At 39.5% G+C, this 20654-nt stretch overlaps 1 protein-coding gene across 11 annotated transcripts in view; it reads right to left on the reverse strand.

Annotated features, from left to right (window-relative positions):
- Window positions 1-20654, reverse strand: part of DOCK7 (dedicator of cytokinesis 7) — a 163402-nt gene that overhangs the window by 33195 nt on the left and 109553 nt on the right. For 6 of the 11 annotated variants that reach the window (XM_089515317.1, XM_089515316.1, XM_089515314.1 and 3 more), the window contains 12 exons: window positions 20163-20252; window positions 19470-19565; window positions 17431-17571; window positions 17152-17265; window positions 15927-16097; window positions 14886-15025; window positions 12368-12537; window positions 10581-10735; window positions 9502-9684; window positions 7320-7455; window positions 6278-6374; window positions 2785-2881 (listed from right to left, as the gene is read on the reverse strand). In XM_089515317.1, coding sequence (XP_089371443.1) covers window positions 2785-2881; window positions 6278-6374; window positions 7320-7455; window positions 9502-9684; window positions 10581-10735; window positions 12368-12537; window positions 14886-15025; window positions 15927-16097; window positions 17152-17265; window positions 17431-17571; window positions 19470-19565; window positions 20163-20252 — 1590 coding nt within the window. Of the gene's footprint in view, window positions 1-2784; window positions 2882-5891; window positions 5910-6277; window positions 6375-7319; window positions 7456-9501; window positions 9685-10580; window positions 10736-12367; window positions 12538-14885; window positions 15026-15926; window positions 16098-17151; window positions 17266-17430; window positions 17572-19469; window positions 19566-20162; window positions 20253-20654 lie in introns of all 11 variants that reach the window. The other 5 variants (XM_089515310.1, XM_089515308.1, XM_089515307.1 and 2 more) reach the window with 2 other exon arrangements.

Consider the following 20654-nt stretch of genomic DNA (forward strand, 5'->3'; position numbering starts at 1 on the left):
GAAAGATCCACTGATGTCTGTGATGGACAGCTGAGATTCATTCTAAAGCAACTGTATCCCAGGGACAAGAAAAGTGAGAATATGGCTAGCAACAGACATATGACTATTAGGAGAGATGCCCAGCTGTTCAGGACAATAAAACTAGTCTTGTTTCTACAACATATTCTTTACTTGAAGCATTAAGTGCTGTAACAGTTCTTACATGCATACAAATTCACACAAAGCTAACAATTGTTCCCAACAGGCTAACAAGTGAAATGTTTTAATAGCTGAGAAAGTCAACAACTTAAATATATATATATATATATATATATATATATATATATATATTGCAGAGCAAAATGTGCAAATGATTAATGACATAATCTTATGCATACTTACTTTGGAATGACCCCCAAAGAACTGAAAGAACTGAATACTTGTCAGTAAATATGCAGAAGATTGGATTGCGTAAAGCATTACTACTACTACTACTACTACTACTACAATACTACTTCTAGCCCACTTTTTAGGACAGGGATGGGGAACATTTGGCCCTGCAGATGCTGTTCAACTTCAGTGGCAACAGCCGTGATCAGAATAACCGATAGTAAGAGTTAATGGAAGCAGCAGTCCAATATCTAGAGAGTGACATGCTCCCTATCCCATTTTAGAGCAAGTTGTAATGAGGCTATATTTCTGTTTACAGGGAGACAACTACAACAATATTTTACTTTACCCACTTCTAGTCTTTCTCTTAGTACATTCTACCCTCCACATTTGTGGCTTTGACACTCACTGTTTTGATTATTCACGAGGTCAAGGCCAGGTGCACATGCACTCCTGCTCCTCCTTCCCAAGCTTTTCCCCTCAGGGCAAAAAAAGAAAGTGTGAGCTCATCAACTCCGCTCCTTTCCCACTCGGATTACTGCCTTCCTCAACTATCTGGGAAAGGGGAGGGGATGAATGCATGTGGGCAACCATCCATGTGGGAAAGACGCTTGGAGGGGGTGGATCGATCCCTGCCCCTTTCCCATCCACCTGGGAAAGGGGCTGAGAACCAGTTAAAGGGATTGGAGGGCAGGCTCCTCTTCCCCTGGCTACCCCTCCCTTTAACTGGCTTCAGCGGGGGGGGGGGATTCACAGTTTTTCCACATTCGCGGGGATCTTGCGCCCCTAACCCCTGTGAATGCGGAGGGCCGAGTGTATTTCCTAGTTTCTCCTTCCTCGTCAATCTGACTCTTAGAAATAGGTATACTAAGTGGGTGCATATCTAAGGCAGGAGCAAGCGAAATGCCAATTTGTAGGGCTAGGATGAGGTGCCTTGTATTTAATGATTCTCATGATGGCCACAAATAAGAATTACATACAAACAAGAAAGAAGGCTGGTGAAGAAGGAATGGTTCATCGTTTCATCTTCCAGCAGCCCATCCGGTATCTTTTTTCTCATGATCATCACAGAAATGCAGAGAGCTGATGGAGGAAAGACCTTCTGCTAGCCCATTTGGTAAAAGGCTTTAAAAAACACAAACTGCACTGTGAAGAACCTAGGAACCTGTACTTCTTTGCAGGCCATGGACAATGTAACACCTGCTAATTGATGGCCAGAATGGAAACTAAGGGGGGATATAGATGGGTAGAAAGGGGTGGTGAGACGGCGCCCCTTTCTCCTGCGGATCATTGCTGTGGCGACCACACGTCGTGGCAATGATGCGCCATGAAAAAGGAGCTGCAAAATGTGGCTTCTTTTTCTGCCACTGCCGAGGTGCCACTAGCGCCCTGGAGCAGCGCAGTGATGTCTCTTGTGTGCTACACTGTTTGGACATGGCGCACGAGGCACGTCATCAGCGCACACACTGTGTGAACATGCACACACCAAAATGGTGCCCAGACAGAGCCGTAAGGCTCGGAAGCGTGCAGACGTTTCGCTCTCCCGAGCCCTAAAATCGGCCCCAATGAATTAGTAGTACTAGCAAACTAGTAAAATTTTGTTGCTCAGCTAAAAAACTGACCACAGTGTTAATAATTTCAGAATACAGGGACACCTCAGTAAACAAAATAGATGTGTTCCTCCTGCACATTACTTCTTTAATAGAAAATGTGATATTAAGAATAAGAATAGTTTTCTACACCACAAGAGGGTGTTGGCTCCTCCAACAAAGGAAGAGCAGTTCAACATGTTTCAGTCAAAACTAACAATACTATACACATGTGCAATGAAACAACCAAAGCAGCTAAGTCTTGCATTAATAAAGTAAACAATTTTGAACCTTCTAGAGACCACTGGAAGGTTCCTTCCAAGATACATCCAGGGTTGACTTTTACTTTCACCACCCTCCATCTCTTTTATAATTTCCATTATCGTGGAGAAACATACAGACTTATAATTCCACCCACCCCAATCAATATGGGGTGGGTGGCGAGGCAAGCTTATCTGCCCTCCTTTTTTCATCTCTGTTTTGCTGTTCATGCATGCTCTGTAAGGGTTCAGGAGACAGCTTCTATTTACCTTGCGTATTGTAGATAGGCATAGAGATATACAATAAGATTACCTAAAGCAGAATCTCACTCTTTCCCAGCTCAAGCTTTATTGAATTGTTTACTGCAGATACACTGCTGCAGCATTATGACACTGGAAGTCTTTGTTTCTCTAGCCCTCCTTCACCATCCTCCCAATCCTACAAAAACCTTCCAGATAGATATGAAACAAGAAGAAAAGGAGGGGTTGGGCAGGCATAAAAATACTTTTTACAGGGGACATTCAGTCTCTTCAGAATTCTGTAAAGTGTTCCTTAGCATCCTTACCTGGACTATTATCTCCAAAGTATCCAAAATAATCAGATTTGCTTCAGTTGCCAAGTTGCCATCAATAAGGGCTTCATGTTCTATCTCTGCTCGTGATCTGGTAAAAGAATGCATTAAAATAAATACACATGCAACTTTCATGATATTTGGAAAAGTGAGATGGTTCAGCTCTAATACAAGGGTGGGAATCATTTGGCCATCCAAATGTTGCATGGCTTCATGTCTCAACATCTATAGCCAATATGGTCAATGATAAAGAAATGGGAGGTGTAGTCTAACAAGACTTCAAAGGCTGCATGATTCCTACCCTTGCTTAGATACTTTAGTACAGTTCCTGGTATCTCTAGTTAAGAGATCAAGGCTGCATCTACACTGTACAATCAATGCCATTTGATTATGTTTTAATTGCCATGGCTCAATGATATTGAATTCTGGGATTTGTAGTTTTGTGAGATACTTAGCCTACTCTGTCCGAAAGCTCTGTTACTGCAGCAAACTACAAATTCCAGGATTCCATAGGATGGAGCTATGACAGTTAAAGTGGTGTCAAAGTGCATTATAAGTCAAGATTGGAGTGTTGCTTTTCAAAGGAATTCATTTGTTGTCATTTTAAAAGAATAGCTCTTTTCTTCTCCTCTGCATAAAAGTGGCTCGTCACATTACTTGTTAGTAAAGTGTTATTTCAAAGTTTGTTTTAAATTAATTTTTAATTGTCACTTTAAAAAATCATTACCATATAAAATTGACCCAGCCTTCCAAAATGAGCCCCCAAATGCAATATTTTAAGAGTTAACAAGTGAACACTACTGATTAAACTAAAAGGGGAAAGAAACTGGCCGCAACAGATGCTAATTCTGGGAACAATAATGCAGAAATCACTTTTCCTCAACACTGATTTTCCTTTCATACATTTGTGACCATTTCCTTTAGATTTCCTAGTTAGTCAAACATTTCTTAACACAGAATGATTAAACCTGCAATAGAAACAGTTCAGTAAGTAAAATCTGAACTACTCTGAAAAACAACAACCTGTTTATTAATTACTTACTTCAGTAGAATATAGCAATTTATGCTTCATGATGTGAACACAGAGTGGTGGTATGGGAATACATTTCTAAGGCTAATAGGCTAACAAACAGGACTAGGTAGGCACCAACAGAAACATTTAGCCCATATATAAAACACTCAGTAGTCCAATAATGCCATAAATGCTTCCTTAAAGGTAGAAACCAACAGAAACTATCTGTCTTAAACAGTAGTAGCACACACTACTGTTAGTATTACTCTAGCTCAAACAAAATGAATCTCTAACAATATGTCCATTGCCTAAGAGATGTACTGTTCTGAACGTCTCCAAACACGCTGACATCAAACTTGTTGCTCATTTCAAACAATATCTATTTGTTACTCCCACGTTCTGTAATTTTGCCTCAAAATGTTTGCTGCACTGTAATGGGGACAATAATTTCCCCCCCTTTTTGTTCATTTAATATATTCCTGTGCTCATTTTACTGAACTCTCTCTCTCTCTCTCTCTCTCTCTCTCTCTCTCTCTGTGTAGTTGGTAGAATTCAAATATATAGCCATCTTAGTCTGTAGAATCAGTATGTAGAGAGATCTTGTAGCACCTTTGAGACTAACTGAAAGAAAGAAGTAGGCAGCATGAACTTTTGTAAAATAAAGTCTACTGCCTCAGGTGCATATTGTCTGAAGCAGATACATTCACGATTTTCTACGTCTGTAGAATATCCTACTTTGGTTGGTTCTTCTCTAAAGCGGGAGGCTCTTTCTCTGTTTTTTTTTCCCTGTAAAAATACTGGCTTTCCAAATTTCATTACCACACCTGTATCCTTCCCATGTCTACTATATTCTGTCTTACAGGTAGACACATCTTTACTTAAGGCCCTCATGGCTGGTGTAAATAAAGCAGTACCTTACAAGGTTTTAATGTAGGAAACTAAGATAATAGATTAGATCTGTGGGTTCCTCTCTTATAATAAGAATTCATCTAAAGACCCCGAAAGAGCACAAGGAACATCCTGGGTCCCTCCCCTGCACAGAATCCAGTCATATGCCTGGATAGAAAAGGAAGCTGCCCAACATCAAAGCACTCCATTGGTCCATCTAGCCTGTACTGTATACAATAACTAGGAGTGGATTCCACAGTATCCAACAGGAGTCTTTCCCAGACCTGCTGGCAAATGCCAGGGACTGAATCTGCAACATATTGCAAATCATATGCCCTCTTACATAAGTGAGATCCCTTTCCCTCTGACATATCATTCTGGCCATGCAGGGTCCCCACTGGATAGAAGAGAAAGCTGACAAGTAGCAATGTATGAGCAAGCTGAGCTAGTACCAAGCACAGACATTACCACTGCCAAGGAAAAACATATTCACCCAGTACTAAACACTATTCAAACGATCAGGAGACATTTCTGGGCTTGCAGGACTTTAGTGTTTTGTTTTTTTTTCAAATGAAGCATATCAATTCCCTTGTGGGTTACTCCCATCTCTGGTTTCTTGCTTTTAGCCTACTGGATTCTCCTATCAAACTTGTCCAGAATTTCACTTTGATCAAATTAAAGAAGTGTTAAAATGACATTATTACTTTGCCATCAAGGAATACTTGTGACCCTCTTTAATGGTGTTGGATTATCAAGAAGCGATAACATGAATGCAATATTTGCATAATATGGAAGGGGGACCTCATGCTAGAGAACAACACAGAGCATCTTATGGCAAGATGCACACATCTTTATATTCTACAGCCAGGTTATTACAAAAAATAATATCTGCAAAGCAACTCCATTCTGTAAAGAAGCTCCATTTATCATGAACTGTACAGACCTTTTAGAGAGGACAGAAAGCATGCCAAGCAAAGCAGAATACATAATCCCTACACCTAATGAACACCCACCCCTGTAACAATCATTTCAAATTCTAGCAGGCACCTGTACAGCAAAAGAGACCACCGCAGTCACATATGGGCATATCAAGCTTTCTGCAAGCACTAAAAGCAGACCTCCAAAGACAAGAATATGCAAAAGTACAAACTGGCAACCAAAACAATCCAAAACAAACAGCAGTATATCAGTGCTACAATACCTGGTTGGTTTGTGACTTCTAAACAAACAGCGCATGTGGAAAAATAATGAAAGTGATGAATTAAGATATGAAAGAAGCAAGCTTTAAGAACTCCAGAATACTCTAATAACAATCCTATTTATTTTTAAGCAAAACCCAGCATGTTCATGGAAGTTAAATTAAGGCAGGCATGGCTACAGGAGTGCAACCTCTATGAGCTTCAAACACAAATTTCCTATGTGACAGTTATTTGATAGAGGTCCGTGCTATGATTATGAGATTAGCCTTTGCCCAGCAATAAATCTGCCCCAGATTGTGGTCTACTAAGCTTCATGAGTACAAGATCAGACCCTGTATATGAATAAAGGTTAGGTCAAAGTTAATGTATTTGGATAAGCTTGCATTACTTGTCAAGTTTTTCTGTGTTCTGCCGCCAGTGAGTCATATCCTTTCTCCATCTTAGGTTCTCTTGACTTCCAAACGCACTCCCAGAAGGACTTCTTTCTGCCAATATATTTGTTGTTGTTTTAAAAAACAGCTTTTAGTATTAATTTCGCAAGCAATTGAAGGTAAAAACAAAAGTGTGATGACATCCCACTATACATAAGGAAACAATAACCTTCTTGTGGCATTAGATGAGCACTGTACTTCGAAAGGAATCATCATTAGTGCTAACGGAGCCTTTCAATTAATACAAGTATACCGTTTTGAAGCTGAAAAGGACATCTAAACTATTTTCTATAATCTCTTGCTTAAACTACAAGGAAACCTAATATTCAAAACTCACTCTGTAGCAAGTGGTTGTGCTCCAAACATGGGAATTTTCACTGTCTAGCCCCTTTCACACATTACTTACCCAAAGTGGGCACTGTTCAATGATGGGAGTAGGTCATCCTTCCTTGTTCCACCCAACTGGCCCTGTCCACAGATATGTTGATAAGGGAGGGAGAAAGCCACACCTTAAGCAATTTATTTTTTAAAAAAATATATAACTCCTAGAATCCCCCAACCTGCATGGCTATGACGGCTGAGGGATTCTAGGAGTTATAATCCAAAAGAATAAGTGTGTGTATGTGTGTGTGTGGCTTCAAATCACCTGTTGACTTATGCTGACCCCATGAATTTCAGTTTTCTTAGGAAAGGAATATTTAGAGGTAGTTTGGCCAATTCGTTCCTCTGAAATACAGCCTACAGCTTCTGGTATTTTTTGGCAGTCTTCCATCCAAATATTAACCAGGGCTGACTCTGTTTAGCTCCCAGAATCAAACAGTATCTGATGCCTATAGGGTAAACAGCTGCTCTCAATGTCCTCTCGTTAACATGTGGATGTCTAGGGGGAATCAGCAAAAGCAGAGCCTCTCTCCCTGGTCATTTTGTGGACCTCCCTTCTCCTAGATAATACACAAAGCAGGTATCTGTTTCAATTATGAAGGGCAACAGTCAACTTACCCAGCTGTCCCCTGCTTCGCCGCACCATTTCTTGCCTTGCCCCGATGCTCCCGAGTATGGCTTCTTCAAGTTTGGCCCTCATATCTTTTGATTTCTTGAATGTCAGACTGTTCATTCTTTCAAACACTTTCTTACCCTAAGTGTTTCACAAAAGGGAAAGAATATGGATCAAGAACCATATCCTTATAAACAACAACAACAAATTTTTTAAAAAACCAAGGGACCACAAAGTGTAAGCCACTGATGGAGAAAGAACCACAGTTGATTGCTGCTTTACCTAAGGAGAGACTTTAAAAAGGGAGACTGAAAAAACAGCAAGTGGAAACAGAGAAGTAAGCAATGTAATAAGGTTGCTTTTACTTTAGAGTAGTGATTCCTAAACTTTGATCTTCTAGGTTTTTGGACTTTAACTCCCAGAAGCCTCAGCCATCCTGGCAAACAGTCAGGAATTCAGGGAGCTGATGTCGAAAACATCTGGAGGACCAAAGTTTAGGAATCACTGCTTTAGAGAGTTCTGCTTTTCCATTGCTAGTTAAAGTGAGCAGAACAATTCATGGCCATTTTATACCACAAAAGTGTTTCAATGGTTGGTGTTCCCTTTTATAGTATCTTGGGAACTGTAGCTTTGTAAAGAGTCTGGGTATCTCAGACACAAAATTCTCAGTACTCATACTTCACTTCTCATCTTTCTTTTGAAGAAACTATGACAATCAAATCTGTTCCAAAGTGATGGTTATTTGCAGTCCTAATGTGTTCTAGATGTATTTTCTCTCCTTTGTACTTTTGCCTTCCTGGAGCAATACATACTTAATATTTACTTATTAATAAATAAATATTTATGAAAATATTAAAACCCCACCTTTTATCAGGAGGCCTCAGTGTGAGATTTACCCAGAATTATTCTTGCTGAATATAACTGATGGAATAAAGGACAATATGGTTCAAGATGAATTAAGTACTTTACTATATATGATAACGGCTGCTCGATTGATTTGGGCAAAAAATTGGAAATCCAGCAGAACTCCAACAATAAGGGAATGGTCTTTGAAGCTGAATGAGCTAGCAACTTTGGACATGATATCAATGTCAAAAAATAATAGAACCTTGCAACAATATGAAGAGAAATGGGGTAAGATTTCAACATTATGGGAAAACAATTATAATGATGTACAATAGATTCAATATTTTTTTTCTTTCCCTCTCTTAGGTATATTTTACTAAGTGATATTTGTATATGTATGTAATTCTTTATTTGTCTAATAATAATTAATAAAGGCATTTAAAAAAAGGAGGCCTCAGTGTGACATACAAATAAAATACATTTAAAACACTATAGAAATGAATACAATAAAAATAACTTAAATAGATTAAAAATACAGTAAACAATTGAACAATTCAAAACAGGTTAAAATAATAACCCAGTATCAAATAGGGATCCATAGGATACATCTATGGATGGAACTACTTTGTGATTAATGTTGCTAGGAATATTGCTGTAGTCCCCATGGCAGCCCTTTGTGTACTCACAAAACATGCTGGGGCGGGATTCAGAAACCCTTCAGGGTTTTCTAAGTGGTGTTGAGGGTGGCAGAAGTAGAGAGAAAAAATGTATGTCATACTGGCAGTGCCAGTGTGTCATTGGGTTTAGGCCAGCATGAATCAATATTCATGAAAAAAGCAGACAGTGGGTGTTCATGGAACATTTTGAGGAGGCTGTCAGCAGATGCAATACCAACAGAAGGTTGCATGATTAAGCTGCATGATGGAGGGCTCAGCCTTCAGAAGTTCAGAAACCAAAAAGAAAAACTGATTCAGTTAGTTTGTTGAAAAAATAAAGGGTGATAAATCTAGTTGGGACATATGTAGCTTTCACACTTGCAATAGAGTTGTGTATTTCTCCAATACAGTTGTGATTTGCAAAAGATGGACTAGCTATAGAGCTATAATTAGATGATATAATTACCAATCACAGACAGAATATTGCGAGAAGTCAACAGGACAGGAGGGAGGGAGCTAGTAATGCCTGTATTTTTGTCAGTTGTATTTTCTCTCAATTTGTTAATAAAGCTATTTTGATTTTTTTTAAAAGCGGGGGGGGGGGAGTGTTGTTGTTTTCCAAAGATCATTTAACTTCTTCAGAAAAAAGAAAACCTTCTTCACTGTCATCTTTTTAGCACAGTACCTTGTATTCAAAGCAAGAAACACAGAGATATAGCAAATCCAACAAGCGATTAAGCTGCAGCACAGAGAGGTCTGTGAACCATTTCTGCAGGACACCTTCATCAGCATTCTTCAGAACCCATAAGAGACAGATCAAAAGGTTCCGACTTGACTCAGCTGAAAATGTTGAATGCTGCCTGGTGGTCTGAACAACAGAAAGAACATGTTAGAATGGGGTAGGCAACAGTTAGGGGTTCAATGGCCACAAACTCATTCCCCACACATGTCCCCCTTATCTCCCTGCTGTACTTTCCTAAACCTGGGTGTAATTCCCCCCCCCCAAATGATTCAATACTGTCTACATCCCAAGAGAAAATGGGGAACATGTTTGGTGTTTCAGATCCCACTTCCAGGATACATTAGACCCGGGACAGGTCTCTATTTAACAAGAACATAAACTGGAACTCAGCTTCTGGTTTACTTCATTGTTATAAAATGCCTAACATGGCCTAAGCAGCCAGGAGAGGTCCAAAATGTGACAAAATTAATAAGGAGTGTTTGCTGGAGAAAGTGACTGATTTATTTACTTATTTTAAATTGAGAGGGGTTGGAGTGCAGCAAGAACAATCACGGCAGAGCTGTAATTTCCCCAGTCTTGGACTAGAAGCACAACCTGAACCTGCAGTCCCAGCAAATCAGTCTATTCAGAACAATTCAAGTTCTGCTTTCCTGCTTTTTGAAGTCTTAAAGTGGAACCCTAGCTGGTCCAAGAGATTTAATATCAATTCTCCCAATTTTAACTTAAAATGTGTGGGCGTGCCCTTCATCGTCTTTCCAAATTGAGAGCAAATGTTAAAAAGCATGTTGTGCACTGAAAAAGTTATTATGACACAACTATCTTTCAGGAACAGAAATAATTTTGTTCCAGCACAATCTGTCTGTCACCTCCCACTCACTCCTTTGTTCAATGAAGCATGCAAGAAAAAAATAGTTGCAACTGTTCAGAATCATGAGTTCCACTCACACTGGATGCCTCTCTCACACAGGGTATGCATATTTATCTATTCATAGATGTTCTGGAAGAAAAATACTTTTTTGTACCGATGACGTCAGGAGAAAACTGCTGGGCCGTGTGAGTTGTGGGACAGAGGTTCCAGCGATGGCCATGGCAACTGTCTGGCTTATCATGCTCCCACCCTCACCTTCGTAGTCATCTGCTGCTGTGCAGCTTGGCCTTCCACGCTGGTTGTGACTTTCTGTAGAAACACAGGCCGACTCCAATGAAAACAATTACAACAGCCCATTCTCCCTGTGTTCCTTAAGAATTTCACTTAACTAAGAGGGAAAGCAGTAAGGCACCCTTCATTAAACTGCAGGTAAACAAGTTAAGAATGATTATAGTGGGCACTTATTTTTGTGGACTAAGGTGTGAAGTCATCCATCCCTGGTGACTTCACACCTTGGTCCAGGGAGCCCTGGTGGTGCAGTGGTTAAATGCCTGTACTGTAGCCACGAGGTTGCGAGTTCAATCCCAGGGGCTCCAAGGTGCACTCAGCCTTGGATCCTTCCATAGGTCACTAAAATGAGTACCCAGCTTGTTGGGGTCAATTAACTTAGGGAGTGTTAGTTCACTGATAAGCGGTATATACAAGTATACTTGCTATTGCTATTGCAATCCCATTCCCTTGGTTACAGATACCAATACAAGTTGAGTCTCCCTTATCCAAAATGCTTCAGACCAGAAGTGTTTTGAATTTCAGATTTTGGAACATTTCCATATACATAATGAGATAGCTTGGAGATGAGACCCAAGTCTAAAAATGAAATTCATTTAAGTTTTGTATACATCTTATGCACATAGCCTGAAGGTAATTTTATACACAATATTTTAAATAATTTTGTGCGTTAAAGGAACCATCAGAAAGCAAACGTGTAATGAGCTCAGCTATCCATGCAGATAATTTTGGAATATTTTAGAATTTGGAATTCCAGATAAGGGGAGACCCGATTTTTTTGCCAGCTGAAACTCCTATGTTGGCCTTCTAGATGTTGAAGCTCCCCTGATCCTTCACCAATGACTAAGATAACTAGGGTTAACAGGAGTTGCAAATCCAATAACATCTAGGGGGGAACACATTATCCACCTCCACCATATTTAGTACTGAAGCAGTCTCCCATTAAAAGTCAATGCCAAGGGATAGCACCTAACAACAGGCAGAAAGACCACATGCCTTTATCTTCTTCTGACAATGACAATAAGGTTAATCCACTCTGGCAGAGTTGATTCCACTGAAATCATCTCATCAAGGATTTCTCCAGATTCTAGTCTGGAACCAGGACTGCTCCTTACAGGTAGTTTAAGGTTTGTTATACTTAACATCAGAAACAGAACTGTCATCTTCCGCTCTCAGATCATTACACTGTAGACAAAGTCTAAATGTCAAGACGTGCAGTCCAGTGCTCTTAATCCTCATCTGGTATAAAACAGAGCTTGGAAATGTTACTTTTTGGATTACAACTCCAGATAACCAGTGGAAGAATCCTCCAGCTCTAACTAGTGGAAGTGCTGGCTATGGGATTCTGAGATTATAGTTCAAAAAGCAAACAGTGGTATAAGACTAAATAAACATTGTGATAGCAACAGCAGAAGCAAAAAGGAAAAAAAAAGGAATTTGAAAGTATTTTGATCTGTCCTGTGTGACTATCTTCAAAATTTTTATCATGGAGACAGAATCTCAAGATGCATATTTCAAGCAATTATTTCTTGGAAGTAGCTTAGGAGTCTCTTTTTAAAAACTGTGTTTGTTCAGTACACAAGCAGCAGTACAACAGTCTGGCAGGGCTCATTTGCTATTTTTCTAAATATACAAGAACCGCACACAAAATACCTGTAAAATCGTACAGTTGGGGCACACTCTCCATGATTACTCCAATCAAAGGCAGATACAGTGTAGCCACCCTGGCTTTTACCTGTGGGTCAGAGTACCGTGGGTCGGAGTCATGGCTAGATAGCAAGTTGTGTACCATGCTGATGACTTTCTTGTGCAATCCAAACAAACTGTTAAAATAGAGTACAGTCAAAAGGATTACTTCATAGCTGTAGAACAAACAATACTTGGTAAACACACACCCATTTCAGAAAGTAATTCTTTATCACTGGCCTTCATGGGTAATGTACATTTCAGTTTCACAGTCCTATCAGAAGATGTATGCATCTTTCCATTCACTGAAGATCACAGAATTATGGACCTAGAATTAACCTGGTTTTATTCACCAAAGCAGGGTCTGCAAATTTCATTTTGCTCTAATATTAGCCCAAGGGTTCTCAAACATTTAGATCAGACACAGAATATAAATAATGGCTGTATGCTGTATTTGTCCCATTAAATCAATGGCACAAATACCTTCCAGTTGATTTATCCAGACAAAAGAAATGAGTCCTCTGGCAGATGAACTACTATCAATACATTCATACATACTCCTATTCCAGATCCTAACTGTACCCAAAGTTCATTGCGGGGACATATATGACTAGTGCTTCTAATGCTCCTTCATTCTTCTATCATAATTCTCCTCTGCTGCTTTGCCTCCATTCACACCCACTGCCTCTCAACTCCACCTTTTTTCTTCCTATCTGTCTTCACTTCTACATCTTCTGCACCTTTGCCTTGCTAACTACATCAAAAGGTCCAGTTGTCTCATTTGAGAAACTGGAGCTTAATACTGCAGAAGAACATCCTGAATGTAGACTAATAAAAGCTTTGCATATAACGGGCAGTGCGTGTTTTTATACAGTGCCCATTACATGGAACAGGTAGTTGAACTACCAATGAACAAATCCTCGCATCTGAAACAAGCCAGATATGCCTCATGATGCACAGGTATAAAAGAAATACCAAAGAAAGGGACAGAAACTAAACTACAACTTCTCACCATTGCTTATGCTAGCTAGGGCTAATTGGAGTTGCAGCCTGACTATGTAGTTTGCCTACACATGGCCCCATGCCTTTATTTACTGTGCAGCAAACCCGGTTTCCCAGTGAAGCAGAAACCATGTTAATTAATAATAATAATATTTATTTATATTCCACTTAATCAATTGGAATCCAAGCGGATTATAACAATAAAACAAGATACAGTTAAAAATTCTAAAAACCACTATCCCCCCCAGTATAAAAACATAGTAATACTAAAAAGAAATTAAACCAGAAAGACATTAAAACAATAGTATAAAATAACAGTTAAAATCAATAGAAGATTAGAAAGAAATTTATAGCAGGGTCCAGATAGGATGGAAAAGGGGATGGAGAAAAGACCGGGGGGGGGGGGGGCAGGTAAATAGAGGGGACCTAGTCTGAAAAGGCCTGCCAGAAGAGATCCATCTTAATAGCCTTCTTAAAGGTTTCCAAGGTGGTAATCTGACGGATCTCCTCCAGCAGGTCGTTTCAGAGTCTAGGAGCAACTGCTGAAAAGGAACGCTGGGTCACTGCCAAATGTCCAGTCCTCTTTGATTGAAGCAGATTCTTCCCAGTAGAATGACAAAAGACATTCAGGCAATGTCTGTGGATGTTATTACCAATAATTCAGAACTTGTGATTACCACAATGACGTGCCTGTACAACAGTTATGATGATATTTAGTGTATGTTAATGACAGAATATGTTGTTGTTTTTTTACTTTTTAAAAATGGTGGGTTCAGTTAGACTCCCACATACCATTTATGTAGGTTATATTTCACATTATGAGATACCACTGATCTCAATGCCTTATGTACAATTGCACTATTTTACTACAAAAGAGAAGGTACTAAAAAGTTATTTTTAAAAAACTTGCTAAAGTGTTCATATTTATTAAAGTATTTTATTTGTATGACTTTTCTGAGATACATTTAATTCCAATTCATATTGTCATTTTTTAAAAAAATTAAAGAGGATTTTTAACAGGCATGAAATACCATGCTCTTCAGGGCTGAAATCAAAAACTAGGCCTGCAGAAATCAAAGCTTAGTAAAATCATAGTTGGAGTATTATTCAGAACCTCCTGCATGAACGGAATCTCATGAAACTTTGGGTAGGTGGAACAATATTATGAAGAACTTTCTGTTGCTGATATCAAAGCCGCTTCCCACCAGGGTCCCATACACATGGCTGTCTCTCAGTGCCATAGTCTCTATAATAATGTATTTAAGTCTGCTATGACAGGCAAGAGATGAGGACAACCATCTAAAGAGATATAAAATGTCATTGACCTAAAGTGAGACTGAGGCTTGAGAAAGAACATATTTCCTTTCTTTCCCCTTTAATATCATGTTTGACTGCAGCCCTGCCTTAGGCAAAATTCTGCTTGTGAGCCATCAGATCTGCTCTGAATTATTCTACCGTGCTAGAAATAATTTTTAAAACTCACCCATCTGCATCAGGATCTAAAATGACAGCCAGCTCAGTAAGAACAAGGCCTGCCAAATAGTGCTGCTGGCGGAAAGGCACAGACAGTTCAAACATATTTGCTATCTTTTGATCCTGGACATTTGTTGAGAATCCAGAACTCTGTAAAAAGAAACAAACCTTGTCTTTCCTGTGTTTTATGGTATGCATTACAGCTCAGACAATGAACAATATTTTAAAACAGATATGAAGTAGGTGCATCACTTTTTTGCCTGAGTAGCAGATATGCTGGCAGAAGCTACACCTCAAAACTTTAATAACTTTATATTTATTTATTTATTGCACTTATATCCCATCTTTTTCGCAAAATGGGATCAAGGTGGCTTAATATTTTTATTAATATTTTATTTGGAGATTCCCAAGAAGTTTCACAAAATGTCCTGTCTTCTGTGGCAGACCCCTCATCTCTATCTTCCCACTTTCTCAACTGGTGAATTTTACATGACAGGCACAACTGAATCTTTACAGTAATGTTATCTTACAATATTTATTGCTGTAGTTGTTTATTTAAGTAACACACAAGCACAAAATATACAAGATGCTTCTATAACAAAATAAACTTTAAATGTTCTCACGTAAAGTAATTCTGTAAATAAATTTGGTTTTAGTCAACCTTCCTTAATTTGTATTTAACAGGTAAAATTTGAAAGGCTGCCTATAGCTCTTTTAATGTTGGAATGACAGAACATCTGCAGTATTTTGCATACAGTATAGAGGCAAATACCTGTGAATCACACCAATTTTGTTTTTTAAAAAGTTGGTAGTTTGAAGGGCTTTAGCGGAAAGCTTCAGGAGCCACAGAAATAGGGACCCGGAGCTGCATTTGGCTAGATTATACCCCCCACCCTTTCTCTAAGTTGGGGGGGGGGTGACAGACAATGTTATATTCCTTACTAATCAAAACATCTCAGGGCTCTGACCTGGACAGGGTGTTACTATCCACTAATCTGCTATCTCTCCAAGACAAAGTGTATTCTAGGACATCCCTTGATATGTTGCTCACCTGAGAGGTTGCTGAGGATACAGAAGGGGATGGGGATGCAGGAGGCGTCAGCAAACTGCATGGTAAATTCAAAGTGACGTAGTGTTCATGGCTACAGACAATCCGAAGGAAATCCAACCTCAAAGACACAAGAGTGCTTGGATTTGGTAAGGAATAAAGCTTGGATGACACCTTGTAAACATGGGGAAAAGTATAGTGAATTGTTAAAAACCACAATGACTCACTATAACCTAAGTTGCAGCATAAATGTATCCTGGTTTTGCTAGATGACAGAAATAGGTTTTGTTCCCACCCTGTTGCTTTTCACCATATTCATTTGAATGAGTTCCTGAGTTCCAATTAAATTTGGCCCTAGGGTTCAAAGAGATTTCCCACTCTTCAGTCTGAATGTAAACTAGAAAAAGCCTCCTCGTGTCCTCAAGAGGCCATAGGGGCTAATTTAATCAAAGCTGGCCCTTTGCATGACAGTTTTTAGCCCAGCAGCCTATAAAACAACTGGAAGTATATAGAATCATAGAATTGGAAGAGACCTCAAGGGCCATCCAATCCAAGCCCCTGCCATGCAGGAACTCACAATCAAAGCATCCCTGACAGATGTTCATCCAGCTTCTGTTTTAAAATCTCCAAAGAAGGAGACTCCACCACACTCAGAGGGAGTGCGATCTACTGTTGAACAACTCTCGCTGCCAAGAAATTCCGCCTAATATTTAAGTAGAATCTCTTTTATATTCTGGTCACTCTTGATTTTAAAAACCAAATGAACCAGATGAAAACCTGGGTGTAAATCATGTCATGAAACCTGAAAACCTGGTGAAATTAACTTCTATGGTTCAGCTTTTAGTAAAAACAGAAGGAGTGAGGAGAGGCATAGCTCTCCCAGGTACAGTGGGCAAGTGTAGGGAGGTTTCCCATTAAGCCTTCTGAGGTTCCAAGGCTGAGCAGAAGGTCAGATGTCACATGGGGACATTATTTTCTAATGGTGTAGACTATTTCCTGCCTAAAAGCAAGATGCACACCTAGCTCCAAACTGATAGTCTTCAATGCTGAAAACCACTGTCTTGTCGCTCCACAGCCAGCAAACATTCATCCTTGTTCATCCTTATTCAGCCCCTTTATTTCCAACATCCTTTCTTGCAACAGTTGGCAATAATTCTGTGCTTCTACTTCATCCAATCTGTTCCCACCCAATATAAACCTCTTTTTACCTGGAACTGTGTCACCTTACCTGTTTGTAGTAAGCTTTAATAAGCATAAACACAAATCCTCTGTCCATGACAGACAACAGATCATTGAGAAAAAATGCTAAACTAGTGTTGAGCCTTTCAATCATTTCCGAATCCTATATTGGAAGAGAAAACGGGGAAAAAGAAAGTGTTGTGGTGTCTGCTAACATTAATGTTTCATGCTACAGTCGTGATCCGACAACTTGTCATATATTTGGAAGTTATGTTTTGGGATCAGGGCTTAAACTTTGACAAGAGTACAGCTGAATTGCTTCCATTACCTTCTGAAACCGGGAGACTATATCACTGGCAATTGTGCTGACCAGAGCAGCTATGTCATCCATGAAGCGCTCTGGAAAACGATTCTTCCTTGGTGCATCGAGTTTGTCAGCAAAATACAAATGATGTACCATACTTTTCACCTGGAGGGAACATATATTACCAACTGCAGTCACTTGCAGGAAAAAGGTCAGCCCTACATAGTATTGTGATTTTCTACTTTTCCATAAATCAGATTTAACAGTTACAACAATAGCTATAGAAATCATCCTCTCTGGTGATGTGCTAAATTTTCATCTCCAAAGGTTTCAAGTGGTGGGAAACACCTTGCAAAACCCTTCTTTATGTCTGTGTCTCTGTCTATCTGTCCATTCTTGAAGATTGAGCTGTTGCTTTTTTTAAATCAATGTTCTTCTCTCTTTTTCTCTTCACTAAATAATCCCAGCATATTAATTATGATACAGAAAAGAGTCCCACATAGTCAATCACAAGGCATGTTCCCTGCATTATCACATTATAACAGCAAACCATTAGATTATTTACCATTAAAAAACAAATAATTTTAAAGCAAATCAATAAAAGACAGAGGGTGAATTATCTAGAGTCCCTATTCATGACTGGTTCATATTCACAATCCCTACATATTCACTAGTTTAGGGAATATGTATGGACCATGAAATTACCCCAATCCTCACTTCCCAGACAGCAACCATAATGAGCAACAGAGGTCTGTTTATCAGTCAGTCGGGAAGTAGCTGAATGATGTTTCAAGCCTCCACTCACAAATGTGAGGGGAAATTGTGACAGGGGCCTGCTTTTGACCATTGCACCAGAGATCATTCACAGGAGGGAAACAGCAACTGACAAGAGAACAGACCCCTGTTGCTTGCTGTGGCTCCTGCCCATGAGTGAGGATAGTGGGGGGGGGGGGGGGGGTGTCGGCCTGGGAGGCACTATGTAGCTGTGTAATTAAGGTAGTTAGACCCCATATAGACAGGCCAAAATAAAGCTGCTTCGAATCACTTTGGAGGTATGCTGTTTCAATGATGCATACATCCTAAGAGTCTGGAAGCCACGCCAAAGCCACAGTCCAGTCCTAAGGACTGGAGCGCAGCTTTGGCGTGGCTTCCGGATTCTTAGGACGCATGCATCATTGAAACAGCATACCTCCAATGTGACTCGAAGCAGCTTTATTTTGGCCTGTCTGTATGGGGTCTTAGTTAGCTAAGTAGATGATACAGAATCATAGCCATAATCAACATCCAGTCATGGGTGGACCCACATCAGCTATTAGGACTCTGCTACCATTTAAGCTCTGCTAGAATTCCAATAAGCTGCACCAAAACTTCCAGTGACCACCTAGAAGTCACTTCAGTCACTTTACAGCTGCTTCTGAGGGTGATGATGATTTTGGCTGTGTTGGTATGTTAGCCTTAGGGCCAAAAGAGGGCCTCCAAATTTGGGGGGCTGCGGTTGGAATAGGGAATCTAAGAAGTCTGAAGGCCACACAAAATCCTACTGAGGACTGCATATGATCCACAGTGATTCCTCCATATCAAGGTTATTCTCCTCAGCCGCAGTATAGCTTAAATGTGAAAGGTTTTTCCTTGCCAACGAGCATTGGGAAAGAGCAAACCTTGGGGGGGGGGGGGGATAGTTCCAGAGTCTGGAAGCAGGAACAGGAAAGGTACTCTCTCTTGTGTCTTGAACTGGTAATGGTGGCAAGACTGAGAGAAGGGTTTCCCGTGAGCAAAATCCAAACAGGCTCACATGGGGGATTGCTGTCTTTCAAGTAGCCTACGTCCAAGTCCTACATTGGCTTATAGGTAACAGCCAGAACTTTGAAATACTCACCAAAATTTCTTTGAAAACCCTATCTGTTGGCCTCAGTTCATCCCCAATCTCCATTATGTGAAATTAATTTTTGTAGGTATTTTAAATGCTGCACTAGAACAGGTGTAAAACTAACACTTGGGGATTCAGTGAAATTAATAGTAATAAAAGAAAAAAAATCCTTTAAACAGTTTTCCAATTCTCTTACCATAAGTTCAAAAAAGAACCATGCTTGCTGCAGAGCTGCCTCCCGTACGCTTCCACTGCACACAACCCACTGTAAGGCCAGTTCTTCGTGAAAAAGCTAGACAAATTCAAATTCAGGTTTGAGTGTCAGCTGCATAACCATTCCCAAAAACACATTCCCCCCACCATAAAAATTTACAACTGCCCAACTAACAAACAAATAGGGGAAGAATGACAGGAAGCAAAACAAGGTATGTGAGGCTAACAGCAATGGTAAATGTCTTTTGATGAAACATTCAACCATGTTAAATAACCAAGATGTAGTGTTTGTGAGAAAATGTTTAACTTTTTTCACCATCTGGATGAAAAAAATACTCTCAGCATTAACTTTCATTTTTTCTTCTTCTTTACATTTGATGTTTGCGTCTGTTTTAAAACTTTTCATCTGGCGTTTTCTTAGCAGAAATAAGAAGAATGTCTCTAAGATTTATAAAATGATCATTATAAGTTCCAACTACATACTCAAAGTTTTGAAGCAAACCAGCAAGTAACAGTTCAGTTCTCGACCATCAGCCTCATGAAACAAGCCTGCAGATAAGAAGAGCCCACTCTACTCTCAAAATCAGGATACAAATGCTGAATTATGATCCAATGATTCATTACTGAACTTCCTTGCCTTGCCACACAATATCAAATTGTCTTCACTAAAGTCTACCTTTTTAGTTGGTAATCGTCCTGTTAATGTTTGTAAGAAACTTGACGTCTCTGTGTGCGAAGACATACGATTACAACTTCGATCTGTAGCCTACAGGGGTGGAAATGAATGAATGATGACATCACATTAAAATTTGCTGGGGATGATATTTGCAACTCAGGGACAAGGCACATCAACAAGGAGAGAGGGGTTTGGGTCTCAAATGCTTGGTCATGTTCAGGTTTAATTTAAACCAAGTGACAAAAAGTGTTTGAACTGTTTGTTTAAAGTATCAGACACAATGCTTAGCGTTTCATAATGACACTGAATATTGGAAAGACATGAAGCTATTCTGTAACAACATTGTATTATACTGACATACAACATGCCAAGAAATTTATATATTTCATGGCATCAGTACCATTCCTCGCAGCCTAACTAAATGTGGGGATAGTATCCCGAAATTATCCTCAAATAACCTTGGATATTGCACAGAACTATAACATGATATGT

Source organism: Sceloporus occidentalis, unplaced genomic scaffold (assembly GCF_023333645.1).
Source record: "Sceloporus occidentalis isolate IW3139 unplaced genomic scaffold, rSceOcc1.0.p SCAF_3, whole genome shotgun sequence".
Classification (NCBI taxonomy): Eukaryota; Metazoa; Chordata; class Lepidosauria; order Squamata; family Phrynosomatidae; genus Sceloporus; species Sceloporus occidentalis.